The sequence below is a fragment of the Cydia fagiglandana genome, chromosome 17 (genome assembly GCF_963556715.1).
Source record: "Cydia fagiglandana chromosome 17, ilCydFagi1.1, whole genome shotgun sequence".
Classification (NCBI taxonomy): domain Eukaryota; kingdom Metazoa; phylum Arthropoda; class Insecta; order Lepidoptera; family Tortricidae; genus Cydia; species Cydia fagiglandana.
In genome coordinates this window covers 17,113,061-17,128,018 of record NC_085948.1, presented here as the reverse complement: position 1 = coordinate 17,128,018, position 14,958 = coordinate 17,113,061, and the positions used below count along the sequence as shown (strand labels likewise).

Here is a 14,958-nt window from a genome sequence, read left to right as displayed (position 1 = left end):
ACATACCAACCTATTTTAAGATACATATTGTTTTTTTATAAAACGTAATAGATAGTACTGTAATATATAAATACTATGATAAATAAAACGTAATATAATTTGCAGTAATTAATTTACGATATTTCTTATCGAAATCTATTGGTGCGATATGAACTAGATAAAACCTGCTTAAGTATTTCATTTAAGTAAAATATTATATATATATATATGTGTATATAATATTATCTTTAATTCTCAGTTGGTTTTCGGATGGACCCAGGTTCCATACAAAGATGCCCATGGTCCTTTGTAGTAGTAGTAGTAGTAGTAAAACACTTTATTGTACAAAAATCAAAACAAAACAGTCCTTTCCTCCTCCTTATCAAAAAAAAAAATCCTCCTTCCTCAAATAAAGTCCTTTGTCCTGGTTATCTAAATACTTAGGCGGAAAATGTTATACTGCCCGTAAGAATTCTCATTAAATTTCCCTTTAAAACATTTTTCAATAAGATTTAAACTCTTCATAATGTCAAATACCTACTTGGCTTATAAGGAATTAAACCCGATACGATTAGCTGTAATATCAATTTGATTTTATTTAAATAAAAGCAGTCAAACCGTCCAATGAATAAATAAAACTTAAACAACGTTTGCTGTAGAAAAGTACGTATGAACAATTTTTCCATCACAAACTACGCTAGAAAGACGTATTTGCTGTCGAGCGGAAGTATTTGCGAGGCATTTTTAAAGTATATACCTTGATAAAAATGATAATACTCGAAGGTACTAATTGTAAACACTACATATTATTGATAACATATGATGGTAATGCAATAATAAAGTATTTTTTTAACCTCGGCGTTCGGTCAATATTTCGCGCGCAAAAAGCCACCTCCGCTCTCATTCCGGCAGCCACAAGCCTGCGCTTGCGGCTGACGACTTTTACTTAGCGTAAAGGTGTCTTTCGGCGCGCGGGGAGCATGACGAAGGTTGGAGCATATACTGCGTTATAGACTAGTTAGACGCACTTTCAACCATTTTAAAAGTTTGTTTGCGTTTAATACGACGTCCATACAAAATAAGAAGAACGTATAATAGTTATACGTTTCTAAAGACTATTATGGTGACGTAAAAAAGTTAAGTGATACTAGGCTAAAATGGCGTATGAGACATTTAAACAAAAAAAAATATTATACGATTTTTTAGACTAGTATCAGATCTCAAATTTTGCTAAAGATCCTAATCTTAAAGTGCGTATAGCGTCTTTTACGTATTTTTAGCCTAGTTTTTAGCTTATACGTTATTTTAGGCTAGATATGGTGGATAAGATTTTACGCAAACCAGAGCGTAAAAAAACGTATAGCTGCATATACGTTGTTTTAGCCTGGCTTTGTCAAATAGTCGCTTTTTAGACTAGGAACGAACGAAAATTAGTGCAAATACGGTCTTTTTACGATATTTTTCTCGAAAACTAAGCCACTTATCGGAAAACGGGCCAAAGTGGTCGATGCGTCTCGATCTCTACATTACGAATATCACAAAAAGTCCATTTTGGCAAAATGTCGAAAAACTGCCTTTTAGCTTAGGGCGGCAGCGTGGGGCTTAGGGCGATTTATGTAAAAATGATATAATATTTAAAAAAAATGCTGGTCAAAAAACAATGAGGTACAGCGTAGGTATTACAGCCCAGAGGGTATGGAATTTCCTAGATTCAGCGGGCGTTAGTATTGAACTTTATAGGGTCGCCGTGAAAGTTGGCACTCAAAAAATGCCCATAGTTCAATAATAATAAATATGCCTCTGTCCTTCTTAGCAAGATACATAGCAGAAAATGTCAAACCAAAAGGTAGATTATAATAAGAACCGTAAAAACGGCGCGTACGCACAGCATATGCGGGCTGGGTTCAGGGCGCAAGAAGTAACCGTGTCAGGGCAGATCAGTCTATATGCCTTCGGTCACGTCCTCACCATACTTAAAGGTATCTATCCTCCTAACTTTGTCCCAGAATCGTTAGTTTCCTTTTTGAATTTGGAACCTTGACTTATTTAATCAAAGTTAAAATTACGTTTTCGAATACGAGTAAAGACTGTATAAGGGCCTCTGGGACTCAGGAGGCTATACAGGGTGGAAAGATAAGTCGGTTCCTGGAGGGAAACTACCTTAAATCCTCAAGCTAGCTCATTTTACTTAAAGGAGACATTCCTTCATTTTTTAAAAGAAACAAAACTGCATTCAAAGAATTATTCTTTTTTTCTTCAATTTGGCTTGTCTAAAAAAATCTTGAGTACTAAATATTAGATTTTATGGATATTTTGTACGACAGACGAGTGTAAGACCTAATGTTTCTTGGAGAAATGTTATCATTAACATTAACTGAATCGACTAGTAAAATAAAATTGCGAGTTTTTATTTTTTAGAATTTTTAGTCGGCTCGAGTCCCGGGCGAGGCAAGCGAGTTTTAAAAAATCTTTGAAAGCAGTTTTGTTTCTTTTTAAAAATAAAGGAATGTCTCCTTTAAGTAAAATGAGCCAGCTTAAGGTGGTTCGCTTTTCATACAAAATTAAATCAAAGCTCATTAAGTAACTACACACTATTACTACACAAATATTTCCGCATTTATCTTCTTTCGAATATTCGTTTGCGCGAAATTAACAGGAAAACAATGTTTCATACAGAAATCATGCAAAAATCATAGTTAACTTTTCATCAATTTTACGTATGTATGTGTCACAAATGTCGTGTACAGATACATTTGCGACGTTGCCATACCATTTCCGACGTTGCCGGGCTGACCACGGCTCGAATTTGGAGTGCCGTCATGTTTAGTGCAATTTTGTTGACACTGATATTTGACAGGTAGTTAATTGACCTAAGCGAGAAGTTCGTCAGCTTAGCTAAGAACTATCATGGCGTGTTATGCAAACAGTCGCTTTTTTGCTTGCAAACGGAAGATTCCCGGTTCGATCCCCAGTCATTGTATGCTGGAACATAACTTTTTGTATTTTTGTTACACCTAAATTTGGTATTGTTTTTTTATTTTTATTTAATTTTTCTTATTATCATAAATAGATTATTAAGTATGGGCTACACGTATTCTTTTATTTTTACAAAGATAATTAGAAATTATACTCTTCCTAATCTCTCTGATTTTTACAATCAGGACTTCCTCACTGCAATAAAAACCGGGCAAGTGCGAGTCGGACTCGCGCACGAAGGTTTCCGTGCCATAATGCAAAAAAAAAAACAAAAAAAAGCAAAAAAAACGGTCACCCATCCAAGTACTGACCACTCCCGACGTTGCTTAACTTTGGTCAAAAATCACGTTTGTTGTATGGGAGCCCCATTCAAATCTTTATTTTATTCTGTTTTTAGTATTTGTTAATTGTTATAGCGGCAACAGAAATACATCATCTGTGAAAATTTCAATTGTCTAGCTATTACGGTTCGTGAGATACAGCCTGGTGACAGACGGACGGACGGACGGACGGACAGCGAAGTCTTAGTAATAGGGTCCCGTTTTACCCTTTGGGTACGGAACCCTAAAAAGAAGTGTATAAAATTTCCTGTGGTTAAAAATAATGGATTTTGTCTATGAATGAAAAACACAATTATTACTATAGTTTGTTTTTTTTAGCATTAGAAATAAGGTAAACAATCTTGACGTGTCTTTTAATTGAAAAACACATTTTAAAAATAAGTTACGGCAAATATGTAACAATTATAAATCTAATACGATCATTTATATTCTTCTGCTTTCATAAGTAATCGTTTTTAGGGTTCCGTACCCAAAGTGTAAAACGGGACCCTATTACTAAGACTTCGCTGTCCGTCCGTCCGTCCGTCCGTCCGTCTGTCACCAGGCTGTATCTCACGAACCGTGCTTAGACAGTTGAAATTTTCACAGATGATGTATTTCTGTTGCCGCTATAACAACAAATACTAAAAACAGAATAAAATAAATATCTAAATGGGGCTCCCATACAACAAACGTGATTTTTGACCAAAGTTAAGCAACGTCGGGAGGGGTCAGTACTTGGATGGGTGACCGTTTTCTTTTTGCTTTTTTTTGTTGTTTTTTTTGCATTATGGTACGGAACCCTTCGTGCGCGAGTTCGACTCGCACTTGCCCGGTTTTTGATTTTTAAAAAACCTGATAACACTGAGTATGTGGGGGAAGCGCTGCTGGCCTAGCGGAAAGCAATTCGGAGGTCGCGGGTTCTAACCCCGGCTTGTACCAATGATTTTTCGAACTTTTGTACGAAATAGCATTTGATACCTACCTATTTATACACCGATACCTATTTTTCGGTGAAAGAAAACAATGTGAGGAAACCGGACTAATCCAAATAAGTTTACTCTCTGGGTTGGAAGGTCAGGGCAGTCGATTTCGTAAAAACTAGTGCGCATGCCAATTCTGGGATTGAATATCTGGGAGACCGACCAAAGCTTACAAAACATAAAAACTCAAAAATGCGCGTTTTCTCATAGACCTAGCTAAGAGATCAAACCCCTTATAGCAAATTTCATCGAAATCGTTAGAGCCGTTTCTGATACCATCCAAATATATAAATAAATAATTATATATCTAATAATTGCTCGTTTAAAGGTAAGATAACACAAAGGAGAAACAAAAAGAAATTACCTACTCGCACCAGTCTTGAACCCCAATCCTCTTGCACGTATTTCCACGAACATACCGTTACGCTATTGCAACATACTTACGTTGTGTGAAATTGTCTACTACAAGGATCACGGAAACACTGTTTGCATGTGTGAGTAATAGTAGGAAAAAGCGTGACAGCAACACTCCGTCGAATTAAAAAGGTGGTTTTTGCACAATGAAGTATTCAATGTTTATTTTAATAGTTCAATATTTACTTAAAGAGTGCGCGAAACATACTTTTAAGTATACAAATACCAAGACCATTTCACAAAAAAATAAAATCTGAAATTTTGCAAAAGTGGTGCCATCTAGCGAGAGTTAAGTTTTGAGTAACCTAGGCGAACCACCTTAAGGATTTAAGGTAGTTTCCCTCCAGGGCCCGACTTATCTTTCCACACTGTATAATAGGCCAGTCCCCAGCATCGGGTAGCTAAAAGTAGGTACATCCGTTCCACACCAATTTTGGTGGCCAGCCATAAACCGCGTGTGGCGCTGTTGCCACCTAGCGGCCATCTGTCCTGATCGTAACAGACGCGTTTTGTTAGAGAGTGAGTCTTCTGTACTATTATTTATTGTGTGCCAGCACATACATCGATTGGCGCGTTGTTCTTTCATTTCTTGATGTTGATTGTTAGACGATTGATTAAGATTGCTATTTTGCGTTGTTATATTCTCAACATCGCCCGCAAACATCGGGGAAGCCCGACCGATGCATTCCTATTAGTTACAATCATGTTGTGGTGAAATAAACAACGGTCACGATATCGTGCGCGGGCGCAAGTGACGTCACCTGCGTGCACGGGAGGCTGCGGGATCATTAAAACCACGAGGGCAATTCTATTCGAACGTACCTACACTTGAAAACAAAACGATATAATAAATATAAATAAATATTACAGCACATTTTTACACAAATTGACTAAGCCCCACGGTAAGCTCAAGAAGGCTTGTGTTGTGGGTACTTAGACAACGATATACATAATATATAATAATAATAATAATAAGGGCTGTGTCTTAAAGGGCCTCTGCGCTGTTGGCTTCGGCCCCACGTACGCCTCCCAAAGGTCCGGGACCCCATGGTCCCGAGATATGGAAAAGACATACAAATAATAATAATAAATATTAGGGGACATCTTACACAGATCAACCTAGCCCCAAACTAAGCAAAGCTTGTACTATGGCTGCTAGGCGACGATATACATACTTATATAGATAAATACATACTTATATACATAGAAAACACCCATGACTCAGGAACAAATATTAGTGTTCATCACACAAATAAATGCCCTTACTGGGATTCGAACCCAGGACCATCGGCTTAGCAGACAGGGTCACTATCCACTAGGCCAGACCGGTCGTCATATAAAAACTTAAATACATAGAAAACAACCATGACTCAGGAACAAATATCTGTATCATCATACAAATAAATGCCCTTACCAGGATTCGAACCCGGGACCATCGGCTTCATAGGCAGGGTCTCTACCCACTAGGCCAGACCGGTCGTCAAAAAATGCCTGAAAAAATATCTATGTACCTACATATTGTTTCAGGTTTCGAATCGATACTAGAGAAAGGCCTCAAAATTGCTATTCATGTTTTTGGCAATCGTATTATGATCTAAAAACTCTGCTGGCTGACCCACGGCACCTTAACCAAACGATTTGTAGGTACTTTAAGCATGATTGAGTGGCTGGTCAGGATTAATGCGTGTTTTGTGGCAGCTGCGTACTGCGTAGGGCATTGTAGGGCACCTGTCTGTGGGGTGCTTTGGAGACAGCGGGATATAAAGGGAAAGTGGACCCTAGCAATTTAGGCAGGTATTTGGACTCATTTTATTTTTTTAATAATATAGCTAATTTGGACAGGTATTTGAACACATTTTTTTTAATAATATATACATAGCTAAATACAGTATGTGTCTGACCATGGGGCTTTAATTCCAGGGCTTGATTTTACTCGCTAAACTGAGCTACTTTTACTATGGGACCAACCCTAAAATCGGAGAAAAATTTTTGGCTTTTCCATAGAAAACGTCGACATCTGACCAGCCAAAATGTATATAAAAGTAAAAAAAAAAATTCGTGATTTCGGGGTTGGTGCCATAATAAAAGTAGCTCAGTTTAGCGAGTAGAATCGAGCCCTGGATTTAAAGCCCCATGGTCAGTAACACCCTGTATACAGGCAAGGCTCTGGAGAAAGAAATATATGCATTAATGGTTCCGAATAATGCATATGTGGTGGCTCATTCGCTATTTGAAGCTGCTGTGTCCAAATTGCTAAACGGTGGCAGATGGCACCCAAAAGATGATTGCAAGTAATGTAAGTATTATGGACTTTATGCCTCATCCAAGGGATCCTTGCGATCTTGATCAGGGGGCCGATTTTTGAACTTCGCCCGCTCGATTTCACGTATTTCGTTCAATAATATCTCCACTACTAAGCATTTAAATTCTACTAATGGTTATGAAAACGAGTGGTCAATACCACTCTATTCCAAATGTCTATCATTCGTATTTCTATTTCCACCGATTTTCGAGTGACGATATCGAGCGATTGAAATTCAAAAATCGCCTCCCAGATCCTCGGTAAACCTTATAAAAATTATAAACTATTGTACTTAGGTAGGTAGCGATTTTGCTTAAGTTTTTCTTAGTACCTAAGTATGTTAAATCTATTTATTACGGTTTTACAGAAATCTCATTGGTAACACATTTCACACGCCATTTCTACAGCCAAACAAGGAAATATCCACATAACATCATTGTCTGCTGTTTTGAATTGTGTGGTTAGTCAACAGTTCGTGGTTAACTAAGGTAAACGTGCTAGTGCTCGACCCAATAGATGACACTTTGCTGTCACCTCTATTGACAATGACCACCAATGACTTCAAATTCAAGATGACAATGTAGATACTGGGATCGCGTCGAGCACCTTATTAATATATTTTTCTATTCAATTCCTTTGTACTTATTATAATTTAGTCTGTGGTTTAGTGATAAAAATACAGAGAAAACTTCGAGCTGATTTAGATTTTTGAACACCTTAAGGTGCGTTTAAATATAACCATATTAGCACACCTGTGGTCCAAGTAGAGGTCATAATAAGTATTTAACTTTCATATTTTTCCATAAAAATAAACGACTTCCTATTATCGACTCAAAGTTTGAAAATAAAACCCTACGTATGTCTACATCTTGTATAACGTTTGTGTTTATATCCAAAATAGACGCTCAACGCTGTAAGTAGTAGAAAATAAAATGTTGATCATTTCATTAGTGAAAGCGGCTTTGCGTCCGGAAAATAACACCCGTATGTAGCCATTTTAACCGGACTTCGTTTAAACCCGAACACATGGGTCCGGATTACTCGGCGGGCCAGCCCTGGGGCGCTTAGCGGGTAAATTGCGGCCCTGCCTTAAAGCCCCCTGACCTCTTGGGTGTAAAATTTGTTTTTCCGGAATGTCGAGATTGAAGATTGTTGTGTTTATCTAAGTAGGTACCTACACTTGGGGTATTCCTATAAAACCGCCCAAAAGGGTGCAAGAAAATTAGATTTAAGAAGACGGGGTAAAGCAACATCTCTATTCTGAATCTGAATTTTATTAGTACATTTCTGTCTTAATAGATTCAGTACAGGTACTAATTGTACATAATGCAACAAGTACCGAAATTATGTATTTTTGGATGTTCTTTGTAAAATACTAGTGACCCGCCCCGGCTTCGCATGGGTTACACAAAACCTTAACAAATTATACACCTAAACCTTCCTCAAGAATCACTCTATGATAGGTGAAAACCGCATGAAAATCTGTTCCGTACTTTTGAGTTTATCGCGAACATACATACACACATACAGACGGGGGACTTTGTTTTATAAGGTGTAGTGATATGCGGAATAATGTTGATATGACCAAAACATAACTACAAAATAGAAAAAATGTTCTCTTCGGCGGGGAATCGAACCCCGGTCTCCCGCGTGACAGGCGGGGATACTTACCACTATACTACCGAAGATGTGGTGGCGACGGTGAATTTTAACTTGATGTTTTACACATATCTAGAATGTCAAAATTACAACGCCTTGCCAACGCAAATTAGCTCAATTTATCACTAGAGTTAGAACATGAAAAGTGCAAGTGCAACTGTTATTTTAAACGTCAAACTTCTATGAAATTATTACGTGGGCTATAAAAATCGCTAACTATTTGCTTTAGCGATTTAACCAAGAAAATATAAACAGTGGCATAGCTAGGCGTGGGCGAATCGGGCCTTTGCCCACGGCCTCGCACTTAGGGCCTCGCAAAGCCAACCTTTTTATTACCTTGGGAAAACATATTTAAAAGGGCCTCACCAGAGGGCCTACCGTGAACCACGTTCGACGTGCTGCCTCCCCCTGTCACACTTACGTACGAGTTTACAAGTGCGACAGAGAGGCAACACGTCGAACGTGGTTCACGGTAGGCACGGTAGGTAGGTGGTAGGTAGGCGGTAGGGGGTGGTTTTCGCCCACGGCTAGATCGGTTCACGCCACGCCATTGAATATAAAGGGTAGGTTAGACAGGTATAATAAATAAAATAGCTTCAATCATTCAATGCACTATATTTTGTCTTGAGACGTAATATTACAAAACGTAAAGAAAGAAGATGTGCTAAACGCAAGATAAGAAAATATCTTTCACATAAAATATAATTTTGTGCTGAATAAAGAACCCTTCATATGCTAACACCAAAACCATGAGCGTGGTGGCCCCAAATAGTTAAAAAATATGCCTTTTCTTTAAAAAATCATAAAACTTAACAAACTTTAGTTAAAAAACTAATTTTAAAATGATGTTTAGGGACAAACGATTATAAACGGCTTGTTAGATTTTAGAGCCGCCAAAATAAAATGTAAAATAGTTGAATGTAGTCACCATCAGATATATCGGGGCGGCAGAGTTGCTCAAAAATATCTGAACACGCACTACAACGCCCTGACAATAGAGGCGTGTTCAGATATTTGTGAGCGCCTCGGCCGCTCCGATATATCTGAAAGCGATGGCTGTACATTCCTACTTTTTGCAAAACAGCATAATTTTACTATAACCATCCAAAAAAAACATTTTAATTTTTGATTCTTTTTTGTTTAACCAAGGTGGAGGTACCAGTGCTCGACATGCTAATGCCCAATAGATGACACCCTGCTGTCACCTCTATTGACAATGACTTAAGTTTCAAGATGACATGTACCGGGACCGCGTCGAGCACCAGTACCACCACCTTAGTTCCATATATGTACTACTTATTAATAATATCCTTAATGCCAAAAAACTAAATGTGGCCACCACACAATCTGACTAGACAGAGAGCCAGTATAGCAGAACCACAAAAAGTTATGTTTATCATCTCACCGTGTATATTGTTGTGATTCTACTATACAACAAAATCTAGACTTCGTATAGACGAGACACTATTGTTAGTAACTTTGTTGTAGTTTTAATAAAATAAGACAGGAATTGCTATTATGGTTGCGCTTATCACGAATAATTATAAAATACCTAAGATGTAGGAGGCAATTTCGACTGCGGGCTAATTTCACCTAATCGAAATATCTTCCATGTTTTACATTATTAACTAGAGTCACTCACAACACACAAAACACATCTTTTTCGCTATCTGGCACTCTAGTTAATAATGTAAAACATGGAAGATATTTCGATTAGTTGAAATTACCCAGCAGTCGAAATTGTCCCCCTGCACATTACATCGTTTTCCGACACCGGACCGGGCATTAGTAAGAGCTGGGGGCTTTAATCATTTAAATTGTTTTCTCGTGCGTGATAAGCGCAACCAAAATTTATTTCATCAGTCTCTTTGATACACCGTTCACGTGTTCGTTACATAGGTTATATTCATATTAATAAACCAGGTAGGGCTAAGATGGTCGCCTTCTTATCATCTGTTACCATGTCAGTCACGTTCTTACAAGTATGAAAGTGCGAAAGTGACGCAGACAGGCACATGACAGGCGATAAAAATGCGACCATGATATACCTACCTACCTACACAGGTATCTGTGGGCACCGTAGTGCCCCCGCCAAGTCGAGCAAAACAAAGACGCACGGCCGTACCATCCTTTTCCCGAATTTAAAATTGACGCGCAGCGCACAATACATGTGGTGTTCAAAGGGTTAAGAATTATATTATATATATATATAGCAAATATAAATATTAGGTATCTTTAGTGTCGCGACTATACGGCATTATGCCAGCACTTATACCAGTACTTTCCTAAAAGAGACAAAATCGTAAGAAATGCAAACCAGTGATTGCCTTTTTCATAAGCTCATTGACCGTAATATATTCATGTGGTCAACAGGTCCTGTTATAAATTGATAAATATCGAAGTATGACTGTGGAGTCATTTTAACAGATATCTTAATATTACCTTCAATATAGTGCGACATAAAATAGTAAAAATACAATAAAATGGAACGCTTGGCAAAAAGAGTAGAAATTAAAAAGTGGCAACACTGTAGTGTCGTCCCTTTCAAACCAATAGGTAAGTATAAGAAAACGGGATGACACTACAGTGTTGCCACTTTTTAATTTCTACTCTTTTTTGCCAAGCTGTAAAATAATTCCATACTAAATTGTTGCCATGTTAAGGCATTTTGCGTCAAAAATGTGACAGTTACATAGACAGTGGCGCCCTCATTTAATTTCTACTATTTTATGTCGCACTGTAATCTAATCATTCAATATTCTGTCCTCAGTTACTACAAATGTATTGAACGATTTGCAATAAGATATATATTGCAAAGACAAACTAGACAGAAACACTTCAGTTTGTTCCAATTAATCCTTACAGTTTTGTCTCGTTCAAAATTAAGGTTTGTCGCAATAGCGGTTAAAAAGCAATCTACGTCTTTTAGTACGGATCTGATACATTTTTATCGTTTATTGCGCCGTATGTCACTCCCGCCCTTACAAAGTTACTCTTTAGAAAGTAACTGCTACGATGACAAATGACAAAACAATACACTCCATGTTTTGGGCAGTCGTGTAAAAAGTGTGACCAACTCGGTTTACAATGGTTATATTTTATCACTTATCGTCGTGGATATAATATTAAGTCACTGACAATTGTTGAGACGTTTTGTCCCCGGTAATAGCGATGATCATTTATACGTGTATTTTTTATTATGAATTATTCAGGCTGACAGTTCAAATTGACACTCGAATGTCAGTCTTACTAATCGAAAATAAAACACGTGTATAAGTGCCGTATGTGGCAAATATGTGACGTTTTCAACCAATCGTTGTTGTCGATAAGGTTGATTTCAAATTAAAGCTATATGGAAATAGCACCTTATTGACAACTGACAATACGTACCTACCCTTTTGCTTGAAAATGGCACATATAGCTTTAGCTTGGTAAAGAGTTAAAACGGTCTTTTATATTCAACCACTCGGGATTAAAAATAATTCTTCAATTCCATACGCCTTTTATTTCTAAAGGTTTTACATTTATAATTTAAATCAATGCTAATGTGACAAACCTTAGAAATATAAGCTGTCAAATAAACAAAATGTCATATATGTATTATACATCCGGTTTAGAAGAATAGTGCCTAATTCCTGTTTAAACATTGACAAATTGTATGTAGTCATACAAAAAATATAATAGATAAATATTGATTAATTTTATTGAGTTATTCCCACTAGTTACCACAAACTAACAACCACTGGTAAAAGGTGGATTTTTTCCCATTGTTACCAGTGGTAAAATGTGGGAAAAATGCCCAGTAGTTACCCAGTGCTAACTAGTGGGAATAACCCATTTATTTGGCAGGATAACCGTTTCCGAAGCTTTATGTAGTACAAAAATGTATTTTAGTGTTGTATATAATGTAGTTATATCATATGGACATATTGGAAGTACATAGGCTATTGCTTCTAGATAATGAGGCGATACTTAATATTATAAAAGATATAATAAAATGAATAAACATTTGTATATAATTGCATACAGTTTTTAATATGCACCACACTTAAGTTAATATATCTAAGTATAAAGTATTAAACTACTTCGTAAATTAAATGTAAGGTAACACAAATAAATGAAATATCTAAAACATTGTACGTATAGGCACAAATAATTTAAGTACTAAAAACTATCGAAAAACCTTAACCTATCTTTATATTAAGTAAAATTCCAAAAACACTAATTAAAAATACATTTCCGAAGTATAAGATAACAATTTCAAATTGTCCAAAAAATGTATTTCGAGGTAAGTTATTTCGTTACTTTTTTGCATAAAAATAAAGATTTTCTTAGCTGTGGACGAGAAAGTGGAACATTTTAGCGGCAAGTATTCTTCTTATATCGTCTTCATTTGATTTATGCTCGTAATCAAAAAGACCTTCAGCCCCTGCCGTGTTTTTACGTTTACCGACCATTATCAATAAGTGACATGTTTTATCATTTTATCATTTTTTATCGTATAAGATCATGCGAGAAATTAAGTAATTTATATTACTTTACTACCAACTCAGTTTTAAGACTTGAATACCTTGAATAGCATATAAAAATTTCTCAAATAATCTTAAAAAAGTCGTTTACGAAGAGACTACAAAACTTTTGGCACTCTACTAGGTAAATAACGAAACATTGCTACCTCTAATTCCCTATTTAATATGTACCTTAACAACTATTTACATAGGAACGAAAGAATAAGTACCTACAAGTGTTACATACGAGTCTAAATTATATTTACAAGTCGCTAAACATTTGTAAACCAATAAGATAAATTCTGTGGCGGTATCATGCCCGCTTTTTTATCACCTCTCATGCCATGCGTCACTTTCGCACTAACATATTTGTTAGAACGTGACAGGCATGGTGACAAATGATAAAGAGCCGCCCATGTTAGCTCTACTGATCAATTTAATCATAGTGCTTACTGGTTATGAAATATTTTTTCATGTCTTTCTTTTCGCCATGTTTTAAGTAAGGTCATTGGTATAGCATAGATTATCTTATCTTCAAATAAGTACAAAGTCAGAAATGATAAAGTCATATTCATGTCCCTGATGAGGGATAATAGAACAAAATCATCATCATCATCCAGAGGACGGTTTCTTACAAAAAAAGTATTTTATGAAAACGACATAAGGTCTTAATTTGGATTAAAGTCATTTCTGAAAATTTGAGACTGGGATAAAGAATGTGTTAACCAGTGTATATGGTCTTGTGTATAAAACTTACTTAATTCTAAAAAGAGCTGCCAATAGAATTAAATTTTTTACAATTTTTCATTCTTTAAATTTTCGCAGATTATTTAAGATGCCACCGGTTAAAAACCATTGGTTTAATACGATCATTTGATTCTCAATTTCTCATAGTCAAGATTAAGCAGTGTTGAGTTGACATCACACACGCTAGCGAGCGTAGCCCTGTCTATACTAGCATTTTCCTTCCCAGAACAATGACGTTACAAGAGCTAAACGAAATCACGGAGACTCCATGTAATCAATGTCATCTAGTGATGTCAATGTATCAAAGGTTCCTTGAAGGACCTTTCCTACTACCTTGGGCCAAATTCGACACGTACAACTGTCAGATTTCGCATCCACGTCAAATCAACAGTTGATTTTATTGCATACTGAGTGATGATTCCGTCAACGGTGGATAATATCATTTGGTACAACCAAAACTCAACTCTAAATTAAGGGTGGTTCGGTTTGGTTTGCTTGTCGCCCTAACTGTGGATTGTTAATGTCAAATTTTGACATTGTACGTATTCGAGAACTTATGATTTTTCCCACATCAACGGGAGATCAACACGATACGTCAAACGTCGCTTGTCGAATAGGGGTTCTTGTCTAAAATAACTACAATCAGTGGATTAGGTTAATATAACAACGACACAGTCCAGTTTAAGCAGTGGTGACGTCACACACGCTAGCGAGGGTAGCCCTGTCTATACTAGCATACTCTTTCCCTGATCTCGGCCTAGCAGCGTGGCGATCGGCAGTGACGTCACAAGAGCTGAAGGAGGATACGGAGAGGGACTCCATGTAGTCGGACGTGTCGGACGCGCCCGAGGACGTATTGTTAGTGACTTGGCTGTGACGCGCCGTCATGTCCGTGTCTGCTGGAAAAGAAAATTGATGTTGTAGTTTTATTATGACTTTTAACATTACCTAGTTCGGCTAATCTAACAATGCATCAATTTGGCAGCGACAAAGTGTGGCAATGCTAATATATACTTCCTATTTTCATAGCGATTTGATGCCGTGCTGTCACTTGCCAAGTGATGATTAAA

General features: G+C 36.9%; 1 protein-coding gene and 1 non-coding gene across 2 annotated transcripts in view; both read right to left on the bottom strand.

The window, feature by feature from the left end:
* Positions 1-8,590: 8,590 nt before the first annotated feature.
* Positions 8,591-8,662, bottom strand: Trnad-guc (transfer RNA aspartic acid (anticodon GUC)). The gene has a single exon. It is a non-coding gene; the product is annotated as a tRNA-Asp (tRNA).
* A 573-nt stretch (positions 8,663-9,235) lies between these two features.
* The window catches only part of LOC134672615 (uncharacterized), a 299,268-nt gene continuing 293,545 nt past the window's right edge, over positions 9,236-14,958 (bottom strand). The window contains exon 11 of the mRNA XM_063530570.1: positions 9,236-14,787. Coding sequence (XP_063386640.1) covers positions 14,570-14,787 — 218 coding nt within the window. The 3' untranslated portion in view covers positions 9,236-14,569. The remainder of the gene's footprint in view (positions 14,788-14,958) is intronic.